Source organism: Dromiciops gliroides, chromosome 3 (genome assembly GCF_019393635.1).
Source record: "Dromiciops gliroides isolate mDroGli1 chromosome 3, mDroGli1.pri, whole genome shotgun sequence".
Lineage (NCBI taxonomy): Eukaryota > Metazoa > Chordata > Mammalia > Microbiotheria > Microbiotheriidae > Dromiciops > Dromiciops gliroides.
In genome coordinates this window covers 73402794-73415406 of record NC_057863.1, presented here as the reverse complement: position 1 = coordinate 73415406, position 12613 = coordinate 73402794, and the positions used below count along the sequence as shown (strand labels likewise).

Here is a 12613-nt window from a genome sequence, read left to right as displayed (position 1 = left end):
CAGGAAAATGTCTTATGGAAAACATGCTGTTAGTGTGGCCTTAAAGGAATACAGGGATGCATGAAGGAAAGGATGAAGAGTGAAGATTCTGGGCATGAGGAACAATCAGTGAAAATGCTCAGCATCTGGCAAGGTCTGCTGTGAGGAACAGTAAGGAGACCAGTGTCATTGGGCAGCAGAATATCTGGAGGAAGGTATAAGAAGACTGGACAGGTAGGAGGGGAGACAGATTGTGAAAGTCAGGATTCACAAAGATTTTAGGCTAGAATATTGGATTTGATCTAATGAGGTCAAATTCAACGGGGATGAACGGAAAGACTTACAACTTGTGTTCAACCGCAAAAGGGAGAAACAGCCAGATGGCAGTTCCTCTGAAAAATATCATGGGGGGGTTATCAAGCAGAACAGCTAGATGGCAATGGGACAGCTAGGTGGCACAGTGGGTAGAGCACAGGCCCTGGATTCAGGAGGACCTGAGTCCAAATTCAGCCTCAGACACTTAACACTTACTAGCTGTGTGACCCTGGGCAAGTCACTTAACCTCAATTGCTTCACCAAAAAAAAAAAAAGAAAAAAAAAGAAAATACACATAGCACCACCCTCGACACTTGACAGAACTACTTTACTGCATGAGCCAGACTGCCCAGAGGAAGGCATCCAGGATAATGAGGGGTCTTGAGATTATACCACATGAGGATTCCTTGAAGGAAACAGGGGTATTTAAATTGGAGAAGAGAAGGTTTATGGAGGGCATAATGACTGTCTTCAAGTATCTGAAGGACTGCCATGTGGAAGAATTCTGCTTGGATCCAGGGGACAGAACTGGGAGCAACAGGTAGAAGATGCAAAAGAGGCATATTTAGGATTGATGTAGAGAAGACTTTTTAATTAAGGCTGCCCAGAGGGGGCAGCTAGGTAGCACAGTGGATAAAGCATCAGCCCTGGATTCAGGAGGACCTGAGTTCAAATCCGGCCTCAGACACTTGACAATTGCTAGCTGTGTGACCCTGGGCAAGTCACTTAACCCTCATGGCCCTGCCCAAAAACAAACAGAAAATACTGTTCAAAAGTAGAATGGGTTGCTTTGGGAGGTAATGATTCAACATCCCCTTCTCTCTCCCCATATGCTTACATACTTTGAATACATTAAGTGAATGCTGACTGACCATTAAAGTGTGTACACTGTAGTGGGGATTCTTGTTCATGTATGTGTTAGAAAGGCCACTAACACACCCTGATATTTTTCAGAGGACTGCCACCTAGCCATTTTTCTCCCTTCTTGTATCTGCATAGTTTAACCCAAGTTTAGCATTTATCCCAGTTGAATCTGATCTCAAGAAAGATCGAGTCCAATATTCTAGCCTAAAAGCTTTTGGGGGGGGGTGAGGCAATTGGGGTTAAGAGACTTGCTCAGTGTCACACAACAAGTGTCAAGTGTCTGAGGCCAGATTTGAACTCAGGTCTTCCTGAAATCCAGGGCCAGTGCTTTATCTACTGTGCCACCTAGCTGCCCCACCTAAAAGCTTTTTGAATGCTGATTGAAAGCCTCTCATGACCTGATGCCACCCCTTACCTTTCCAGTCTTCTTATACCTAACTCCAGGTCTTCTGCAGCCCAGTGATACTGGCCTCCTTTCTGTTCCTCACATTTTTTTTTCTGTGTCATGGATACCTTGGGCAGTCTGTCTAGTGAAGACCAAGGACTCTTCTCAAAATGTTTTTAAATGCATAATAAAATGCAGAGGATTATGAAGGAAACTGATTATATGGTAAAACAGTTATCAAAATATTAAAAAAAAAACAGCAAGTTCATAGGCAGCTAGGTGATGCAGAGGACACCAGCCCTAGATTCAGGAGGATCTGAGTTCAAATCCAGCCTCAGACATTTGACACTTACTAGCTGTGCAACCCTGGACAAGTCATTTAACACTCATGGCCCCTCAAAAAAAAAATTAAAAAGAAGAAAAAAGGAAAAAGAAACCAGCAAGTTCACACACCACAGGTTAAGAACCCTATGGACTCGCTTTCAATTCTGAGACACTGCAATTCTGTTCTCTTGCTGGGTCTTCCACATTCACTTAGTTAACAAGTCATGTTGATTCTACCTTCACCCCATATCTTGAATCTGTCCCTTTCTTGCCACTTCCACAGCCATCCCCTTAGGTCAGCCCTGTACCACTTCATCTCTTTGATCATTGTAATAGCCTCCTAAATGGTCTCTCTATCTTCAGTCTCTTTCCGTAGCTACCAGAATAATCTTCCTAAGGCACGAGTCTGATCATGTCAATGCCCCACCAAAGGCATTCAGTCATGTCCTGCTGTCTCTAGGATCAAATAACACCTTTATCCTGGCATTTCAGGGCCTTCTGCAGTCTGGTTTTAATCCACTTTTTGAGCCTTAGTTCACATTACTTGCCTTCATGTATTCCATGTTTCAGTCAAACTACACTACTGGTCATTTCCATCTCCCTCTCTTGTGCATTCAAGTAAGGGATCCCCTATGACCAGAAAGTCCTTCTTCATCTCTTTGGCCTGCTGGAATATTTACCTTTCTCCAAAGGCTTGGCTTTTGTGTCAGCTCCTTCATGAAGCCTTCCCTGATTCCTAGTGCTCTTCCTGACCTCAAATTACCTTGTGTTTTAGATAGATAGATATACACAGAGAGACACAGAGAGATAGATGATAGATAGATGGATGGATGGATGATGTATGGATGGACGGATAGATGATAGATGGATGATAGATAGATAGATAGATGATAGAGTGTACATACATATTATATATATATATATATACACACATGCATATAGACAGACAGACATGAATCTACATGTTATATCCCCCAAAAGAATAAAAGTTCCTTGAGGCCAGGGATAGTTTCCATGTTTCTCTTTCTATCTCCAGTGCCTATAGAGTCCCTTTCACATAGAAGATATTTAATAGTGTTGAACAGAAAAAGTCAACAGTGTTTTTAATCGCCTATATACCTATGTTGACCATTACCTTTATGAATTGTTCTGATTGCTCAGGCAAAGTACTTATTCAATTAGGAGGGAAATGAGTGTAGACTTACTGGGCAGCCAGACTGCTTGGAGACAGCTTCTCTTCACCATCCTCTTTCCAAGGAGATGTTGCATTGCCTGGTCCATCTGAAATAATAACACTGATATTGACTGAATGTAAATTAAAAAAAAATGTTTATCAGCTTTTTTGTTGTTAAGCTTGCAGTAGAAATTGTCTGACTCTATTTTGAATTAATGAAACAAGAATACAATCTTGAGGGTTTTTTCCTAAGGAAATCATGAGACACCTTTGATTTCATAACTATTAGAAACATTTATAGAAAAATACACATATGCATACTAAACAAACTTGCCTTGAAGATCAAAGCCCTATATTTTAAACAAATTCTAGTCTCACTCAAACTCTAAAATCAAAGTATCTTTTCTCCCTTAGGCCTGGAAACATAAGTAGTTTTTGTATAATAAAAGTAAGATCAAATGCTAAACAAAGTAATAGAGTAACTTCCAGTATTTGGGGTTTTGCCCTGAAGATGTTCGTTAGCTGAACCGAGTTTTGCTTAGGTGCCTACTGGCACCACTGTCTATTGCTTTGCAGCATTTCTGACCTTTCTTAACACAAATCCCTGATCTATTCTGAATGCAGCTCAAACTGCAAATTGGGCAATGTTAGCAGAACTGTCTTGGCTGGCTTCAAATATCATCATGATGCATTGGGAAAGAGGTCAGGCTGATGTAAATCATATTGGATGTTGAAAGATTTAATCCAACACCTTGCATTAGCCCTAGAAGTTAAATGTGTTGCTAATTCAGCTTCCTGTGAAAAGTCATACTGTAAAAGCATAAATATACAATAGCATTATATCAACATTAAAAATGAAAATGTTCTCAATGGTCACACCATAAATAAAAACCACGCATTACTTTGATGCTTTTATCTATCCCATTTGGTGAAATGATATCACTGCGCTTCTCCTCATTGCAATCACCTTCTCTTGAGATGTTCTTCATTCTTTATAAAGAAACTAATACATCTCAGTGATTGCAGCTTTTAAGTTCAACCTAATCTCTTTCAATAGGATGTCTTATTACTGACTCTAATAGCTCTTTTGTTTTCTCCAGTTAATATATTCCAAAATTGCCTATGAGCTCTTATTGCCACAATATAGTGTTATTGTACATTCTGCCAATCAATATAGCCAGCTTAACTTCTTGTATTAAATAAAAATAGCTCCACAATTTCAAAAGGCTCAGTCTCTAATTCTCATCCTGATCATGTTTCCATAGTGTTTGCCTCTGGTATTGCTGTTTAGTACCAATTTTGGTCTTCTCTGGTCTCCTACCAAGAGTTTAAACCTTACTGGTCAAGAGCCAAGACTTGCCAGGCTCTTTTCAGGGTATAGGGAATGATTGCAGCCTTGCAATAACATTCTAAAGATAAAGGAAATATCAATTCAAATGAAAGGCTGGGAAGGAGGAGGCCTGGAATAGAAAATTGTCTACCATGGATGGTAGCCATGTTTGAATGTGTGAAGTAGATCGGTGATGTCTTACAATACTACTAATAATAATCGTAGCTGACATTTGTACAACACTTTAAGGTTTGCAAAGATCTTTGCTTGTATATTAGCTTTTATCGTTCTTTCTAGGGGTCCCTCTGGATCTAGTACTAGGTTCCCATGTGATGCTAAGAAATTTACTTTGCTTGTATGTATAAAAGAGTAATGGAATTCCTATTCCTGGTTCAATTGATAAAATGAATAACTAGGAGAAATGATTTTTTAACATATGAATATTGGCCCTGACCCTTATGCTAAGAAGGGAATAAATTGACTTTCTGGAGGCAAATTTGGTCTCTTGTCCCTAAGAGACTATAAAATATCTTTGAAGAAATGCTGTACTAAATAGATCTTAATGAAGTGTAACATTTAATGGACCTTTATCAAGTTGGAATTTACGTCTTTTTCACTGGTGGAATCAGGCATGTTTAGAAAGAGTATACATAAAAATCTAGCATAGTAATAACCTCTGCTGAGCAGGGGAGGGTATGGTTGTGGGGTTTTTTGTTTTGTTTTGCTTTGTTTTACTAAGAGAAAATTTCACATTTTGTTAGAAAGCAGACCTTAATGAGTTACAGAGGTAAACTCTGCTCTTAGAACTTCAGTGTTCCAAATTGCAAATACTAAAAATCTTATTACCTATATGAAAATTCAAGAACTCCAAAAACGCAACACAGCAAAATTACTATGAGTTGCCCATTAAGATATCTTAACTAAATTTTATTTCTTTGATAGTTTTTGCTCCTGAGTCTGTCCAATGATTTCCCTGAAACTTGTGAAAGTCCACTATCACAATAAGGAACGTGGCCTGGTTGCTTGATAGATAATGGGAAAAATCGAGTTATAATACACACACACAAGTACACACATGTGTGTGTTTATATATATATACACACACATATATATATGTGCATATATATGTATATATACACACATTTATATGTATATATGTATGTGTATATATGTGTGTAGTAGAAATATACATACATATACACACATATATAAATATACATGTATATAAACTTTTGCTGTCTCAGTTAATCACAAATACTACTTATTTCTTTGGCTTCCAAAGCATTTGAAGAGTTTTTGAGACTGTTGTTCTTTGTGAAATTTCATAACTCTTATCACCTTGCTCTATAATTACAAGGTGTGAGTGTGAAGATAAAAGAGAAGAATGATGGGGAGGGACTTGAAGAAGGTGCCTGAAACTTTAAAATGCAAATGGAAAGAACACAAAGAAAAATAATTGATAATAGGTTACCGAACCAACACTGAATGTTAGGCTTAGGCTCTGACAACTTGTGCTCTTTTGCTGATGTTTTTCAAGATCATTAAAAGACACATGATGCCAAAGCAGCTAAACAATAACATCCATGCTGCCCACTCGCCATTAATACTATAATCAGATAGAAAGAAGAATTCTGCAAAACTAATAAAACTTTTCACTTTAGACTTTCTTCTGGCTGTTTTCCTAATTTCTTTGCCTCCTGCTTTTCATTTGAACAGGATAATAGCTATGTTCAGGGTTGATAAAGAAAAGTAAGCCTGTTAGAACCATGAAAGAAGGACTAATATCACTTTCATTGTTGTCTGAAGATTAAAAAAAACAGCAGCTACTACTACATAATATTTTTTTTTGGTGAGACAATTGGGGTTAAGTGACTTGCCCAGGGTCACACAGCTAGTAAGTGTTTAGTGTCTGAGGCTGGATTTGAACTCAGGTCCTCCTGACTCCAGGGCCGGTGCTCTACCCACTATGCCACCTAGCTGCCCCTACTACATAGTATTTCAAAATGAGAAATTATACCTATGGAAAAAGTCACATGACAAAGAATGCAATTCCCTCATTTGTTCACACAGTGGAAATAAATGAGAACAAAAATATTTGTGAAACAGGAATTCTTTTCATCAAATGTCAAACTTTCTCTTTCTGTCTCTCTCTGTGTGTCTCTCTTTATCTCTGTCTCTGTATCTGTCTCTCTCTCTGTGTCTCTCTGTGTCTCTCTCTCTCTGTATATGTGTAATATATAATGCTGTCATCCTATTAAAAAATCCACCAACAGAGGGCATGGGTTTTGATTTGTTTTCCTACTAGAGATGGTGGATCTTCACTAATCCTCTCATCCTTTATTTGTCCCCCTTTAAAGCAAAAAGATACATATTCAGAATAGTGGACAGGAGTTATTATGCCATTGATAAAAGACCAAACTCCACCTATTGATCAAAGTGTGTAGGGGAAGTAGAGGGGGAAGGGGAAGTAACAGTTGAGATAGCCCCCCCCAAAGGCTTATGGTTCATTAAATTAAATGAGAAATACTCTCCTAATTATGGTCCTCAATGCATTAAAGTGTCTTTGCTGAGGTAGAATCCTTGATAATAACATTGTATATTAAAAGTGCAGATTCAATAAATAAATAAATGAATGAATGAATGAATGAACAAAATAAATAAATAAATGGATGATTGAGGGAGTAAATAAATAAATGAATGAATGAATAAGTGATTAAGAAGAAAAAAGTACACATTCACGTAACAATTATGGTCATTTCCATGTTAAAGGAAAACCTAACCAAGTACAATCTATTTTCCCTGACTCATTCTCTGTCTCCCCACACTCTAAGCATTATTTAGGGTTATTCTTCAGCCACACTATAGATACCATATGAATCCAAGGTTACACACTATAGTTTTTACTTCATTCAGTCCGCCATATTCTTGGGCCATACAACAACACCCTGACCGTAGGAAGATTGAAGTGAGATACCTTGGTCTGAAGAGTCCAGAGTGTAGAGCAGATGCTTAACAGACTTCTGGATGGTCCTGAATCCTTCCATATTTGTGACACGTGGAGAAACCTTCTGCACTACCAACAGAGCACTAACGAGTTGAAAAACAATTAAAACCAGATTGTGTTTCGAGGTTTACAGACAGAAACAAAAGGTTAGTCAAGTGGAAAATGGCTGGAGAGTAGGAAATTATTCCTATAACATAACAGACAAGAGGCTGCCTTTGTAATTTAATTACTTGTTTGCCTATTCATGCACAAAATCCCAGCATGGTGTTCTCAAGCCCGAATGGAGCATGACATTCGCAGAAAACCCACAGCCTCAATGTAGCATTTGTTTTTTAAAAAGGCCAAAAAATGAAGTAAGTAAAGTTCACATTAGTTTGACATTCTGCTGTTAAGATTACAAATGAGAGGGTAGGTAAAGCTATTTTTTTTTTTTGCTTAAAAGGAACAAGAAAAGATTGGAAATCATATCCAAGGTTTAATAACAGAATCATAGAATCATAGATTTAGAAGTGGGAACGACCTTAGAGGTCATCGAGTACAGCAGTCTTTTGTTCTGAGAGAAGACCCATGAAAAGAATACAGATTATTAATGACATTTTTCAATGCTATTTTTTTCCAAAATTACTCACATTTTAGCCAAAGACCAGACTGTACCTTGTAATTCATTCATAGTCAGTGAGAATGTAGACAAAGAATGTTAGGGTTAGAAAGGACTTTTATTTTTTCCCCTCCAGACCTATGATTTCACCGGGCTAAGGAATTCTGAGCTAAGGAAATCCCCTTCTCCAAGAAGTCTTCTAACTTGATGGGAGCTAAAAGGTAAGGGCCTAATTAATTCACAGAACTTATATGAAACTGTGTTTTTGCTAGGACTAAAGACTATTGACAGGAAAGAAAAACAATTAGCAAATTCACACATTGTGTTTAAGTTTCTATTTTCTCTTCCAAAGCAATGGGTTGCTTAAGAAAGTTCTTTTCTCCTGATGATAGTAATTTGTAAGTGAAAATATATTTTCACAACTACAGGTATGTTAGCATTTTACAAATAGTGTTGTAATATACTTATCAAAGAGATAGGTATTCAACATTTCATTTTCTTAGGGTGGTAATCAAAACAAAAGACTTTTATTAAATGATCACCTTTAGGCAGACAAGATGAGATTTATGTTCATATATTTGATGGATTTTCTAATTGTTCTCTGTTGCAGAAGCTAACCTTAATTGGTATAACTCGTGGTATTTGCATATATGCAAATCTTTAAGACTATTTGCATACATTTGCACATGTGGATGTAATATACTGAATCTATAAATATATTTGTTATATAATGTTCCTGTCTCTGCCACTATCTAGGTGTTTGACTTTGGGCAAATTCTTTAACTTCTTTGAACCTCAATTTCTTCATCTGTTAAATGGGGAAAAGAATGCCTTGCTCTCTCTACTTATAGAATTGTTATAAGGATTAAATGTAAGATGTCAATTCCTTGGGAAAATTGCTCTGAAATAAATTTATAAATGGTAGAGTTCTTACAAATATACATCATTATCAATAGTGATGGTGGTGACAGATATTATTCAGTTAACAATCACTTTCATCTCAGGTTTCTAGAAGGAACTGAAGAGCTATTTAGCATCTGAAGGAAGCTTTGGAGTAACAGGTGGCTCAGATCATGTATAACTCATTTATTTTGGGCAACTCCAGATTTCGGTTGCCTTTGAAACAGTATTTCAATACTTAAAGGAAATAAATTCTTGGCAAAAACATGTGTATTTAAGTATTTGTTCTAATAAATGGAGGAAATCATTCTTCACAACAGTGAACCAATAGCAAGTGAAGAAACTCACCTAAAGGCATATCAGAAATTCTTAAATCTTAGAAACAGTCTAGAGTAAGGCATGAATGAGAATGATTTTTGTCTGAGGCTCTGAACTTTGAATACTTTGGTGGTCACTGGTATTAAAGAATTTGATTAAAGAAATTGAGCAAGTCTAATTCTAGTACAAAGTGGCAAAATGCCTATTCTCTAATCTCCATTGGATGACTCAATGACTAAGGCATCTAGGTGGCATCATGGTGAATAGAGAGGGCTGGACCTGGAGTTAGGAATCCCTGAGTTAAAATCTGGCCTCAGACACTTAGCACCTGGAGCAAGTAATTTCGTTGTTTTGTTTCCTCAATTGCAAAATGGGGATAAAAATAGGACCTGCCTCTCATGGTTGTTGTAAGAATCAAATGAGATAGTATTTATAAAAGTGCTTAGAGGTGGCACAGTAGATATAGCACTGGCCTTGGATTCAGGAGGACCTGAGTTCAAATCTGGCCTTAGACACTTGACACTTACTAGCTATGTGACCCTGGGCAAGTCACTTAACCCTCATTGCCCCCCACCCAAAGTGCTTAATATAGTGCTTGGCACAGGGTGGGCACTATAGAAATGCTTATTCCTTTTCTCAAAGCACAAGAAGACTTCCAAGTACCTTGAGTTTATCTTATATCATTAAGCAGTTTATGACTAGTTGACAATTCAGGCACAGGTTCACTCCATGTGGTTTATAATTCAATAGTAAATCCTCAAATTGGCCTTTTCCCACACCAAGTCCTCTCAGTGCATATTTGGTATTTGGGTTATAAAGTGTAATTCCTTCTAATATTCCAAAGCACTTATGTAGGCAGACTATATGTACAATAAAAGAGTCTGGGGCTAACTTTTGACGTGTTTTCAAATGAATGGATCACATATCCAATGAGAATGTAGTCATGGAATGTTAGTTCCAGAAAGGACTTCCTTCTCCCCAACATTCCTCTGCTCCATTCCATTTTTGCTAGCCTCTACCTTCTTAAATTGTGAGACCCTTTATGGGATCACATCACTGAATGTGGGGATTACAAAAAATTTGGCAACAGTAAAAGGTTATGTATACCTATTTCATATACCTATATAGCTGGGGTTGTATAAAAGTTTCTCAGGCATAAAGGGGTTGCAAGTGGAAAATGCTTAAGAAACCCTGGTCTAGGGAACTCCCATGTAGGGAAATCCCTCTAACAATAAAGATTAGCACCTGCTATATAATTTACTGTCTTAGAACAAAGATTGGCAAACTATGTTAAGGCTAAGAATGTCCTTTACATATTTCAAATAAAGCTGAAAATATGAAGAAATAAAGAAATTTACCAACTCTCATTTTAGAGTATTGCCTAAGAGAAAGTGTGAGGTTGTGCCATATCTAGACATCAATCTTCCTTAGCCAGTAAGTATCCAACATAGGACTTGACCAGGTCTTCCCCGCCTTATGGTGGTGTTCATATGTCATTTAACCCAATGTCAAGTAAGACAATCACCTTTATCATCATCTTTTGGTCCCTAGAGTTTGATTTCTGAAATCTACCTTAAAAATCCAACTGGTTGGTCTTGCATTGGGATATCTGTCCAGCCTACCACCTGGCCTGGATGTCAATATTTTCTTCTCTGAACAAATGAAGACTAAAAAAAAATATTTCTTTCCTTGCTCCCCTTCCCTCCCCCCTCCAATACTTCCTCCAATTAATTATATGGGTGATAATGATTTGAAATTTTTTCTCCCATAAGCTATTTTTTTTCTCCTCTTCATCTATTTAAAGTGAAAATTTCCCTAAAGGAAAGGGAATGGCATACTCTTGCTAATGTATGTCTGTGCCCAGAATTTGCTTTGACCTTCTCTCGTATAGCTTTTGGGCTCTCTCTGTTTTGTTCAGTCATGTCACAACTGCAACATTACTGAAATCTGATTTGGCCGATTTGGGGTTTAGAGCCATTTATCATTGAACAAAACAATCTAGAGGAAATGAGGGAGAGTATTTATGAGGCTCATGTGTGCCTATTACTTGTTCACTAAAGACCAGGACAAGAGCAGTGAGGCCACAAACTAGGAGATAAATATTGTCAAGCTTGAGGGAAGTTATGGCTCTTTAAGGAACACCTTGCCAGTATAGAGACATTAATTAAAAGAGGCCCAAGTAGAGAAAAAGGTTTACAAATTGGGGACAATTAAGTAGCCACTTAGGGACTGACAGTTGTTTAGGATCAGATAAGACAATCAAATGACCTTTGTTTTTTATAAGCTGCTTCTATTTCTTTTTTAAAAAATTCGGTCATGTATTAATATATGATATCTATAATTATTGTCTAGTAATCCAGATGATTAATAATTATAACAAATGACATTTTTCTATTAAACATTTTAAAAAAACAATACTAACAATGGCTAGCCCTTAATACAGAGTTTTAGGCTTGCAAAGTGTAGTACAAATATTATTTGACCCTCACAACAACACTGGGAGTTAGTTATTATTCCCATTTTATGGTTGAGGAGACTGAAGTGGATAGATTGAATTTGTTTTAAATTTTTTAAAATTTCTTTTTGCAGGGCAATGAGGGTTAAGTGACTTGCCCGGGGTCACACAATTAGTAAGTGTCAAGTGTCTGAGACTGGATTTGAACTCAGGTCCTCCTGAATCCAGGGACGGTGCTTTATCCACTTTACCTCCTAGCTGCCCCCTGATAGACTGGATTTGAAATTAGGACTTATTAATGTCTTTCTGACTCCAGAACCAATGATCTATCCATTGTGCTGCTTGGTTGACTCAACATAACACCCTTTCTACATGTTTTACTCTACTGGGATAGCACACATTGTTTCTCCACATGAAATTCACATAGAAAGATTTTTGTATATTTGTTTGTCTGTGATTCTATCAGTGTAGGGAAATTCAAATGTGTAAGTTCCCTCCACTGAAGCAAACCAGCAAGTCTTCTGTAAATTATGATGTTAAAGAATTGGCAAGGCCACAGAGAAATTAAGTCACTTGCCCTCAGTCACTCACCTGGTACTTGAACCCAGGTCTTATTCACTCAAAAACCTATTATTTACTATCCCAGTGTCTGTTCTCTCATACATTCACAGAACTAGATATTCATGTGAAAATTCTATCTACTTGCTCTAGAAAAAGCACGGACTCCTTTTCTTAGGTTGACTACCTCTTACTTATTATCATGACTTGGTATAGTGGTCTCAAACTCGAATAGAAATGAGGGTCCAATACACTGTAAATAATCATCCTTGGGGGCTGCATACTGACTTAGAAAACCACAAATTAATGTTATCTATGTTGCATTGCACTTTTTGGTTAAATATTTCTCAATTACATTTTAATCTGGTCAGAGTGCTGTGGGCAACAGGCTACCCAAGGGCTCTGTGTG

The 12613-nt window shown here is 37.3% G+C and overlaps 1 protein-coding gene across 1 annotated transcript in view; it reads right to left on the bottom strand.

Annotated features, from left to right (window-relative positions):
- Window positions 1-12613, bottom strand: part of ABCA12 (ATP binding cassette subfamily A member 12) — a 246533-nt gene that overhangs the window by 120286 nt on the left and 113634 nt on the right. Inside the window, exons 8-10 of the mRNA XM_043993356.1 lie at window positions 7346-7458; window positions 5701-5709; window positions 3073-3139 (exon numbers count right to left, since the gene is read on the bottom strand). Of these exons, the coding sequence (XP_043849291.1) occupies window positions 3073-3139; window positions 5701-5709; window positions 7346-7458 (189 nt within the window). The remainder of the gene's footprint in view (window positions 1-3072; window positions 3140-5700; window positions 5710-7345; window positions 7459-12613) is intronic.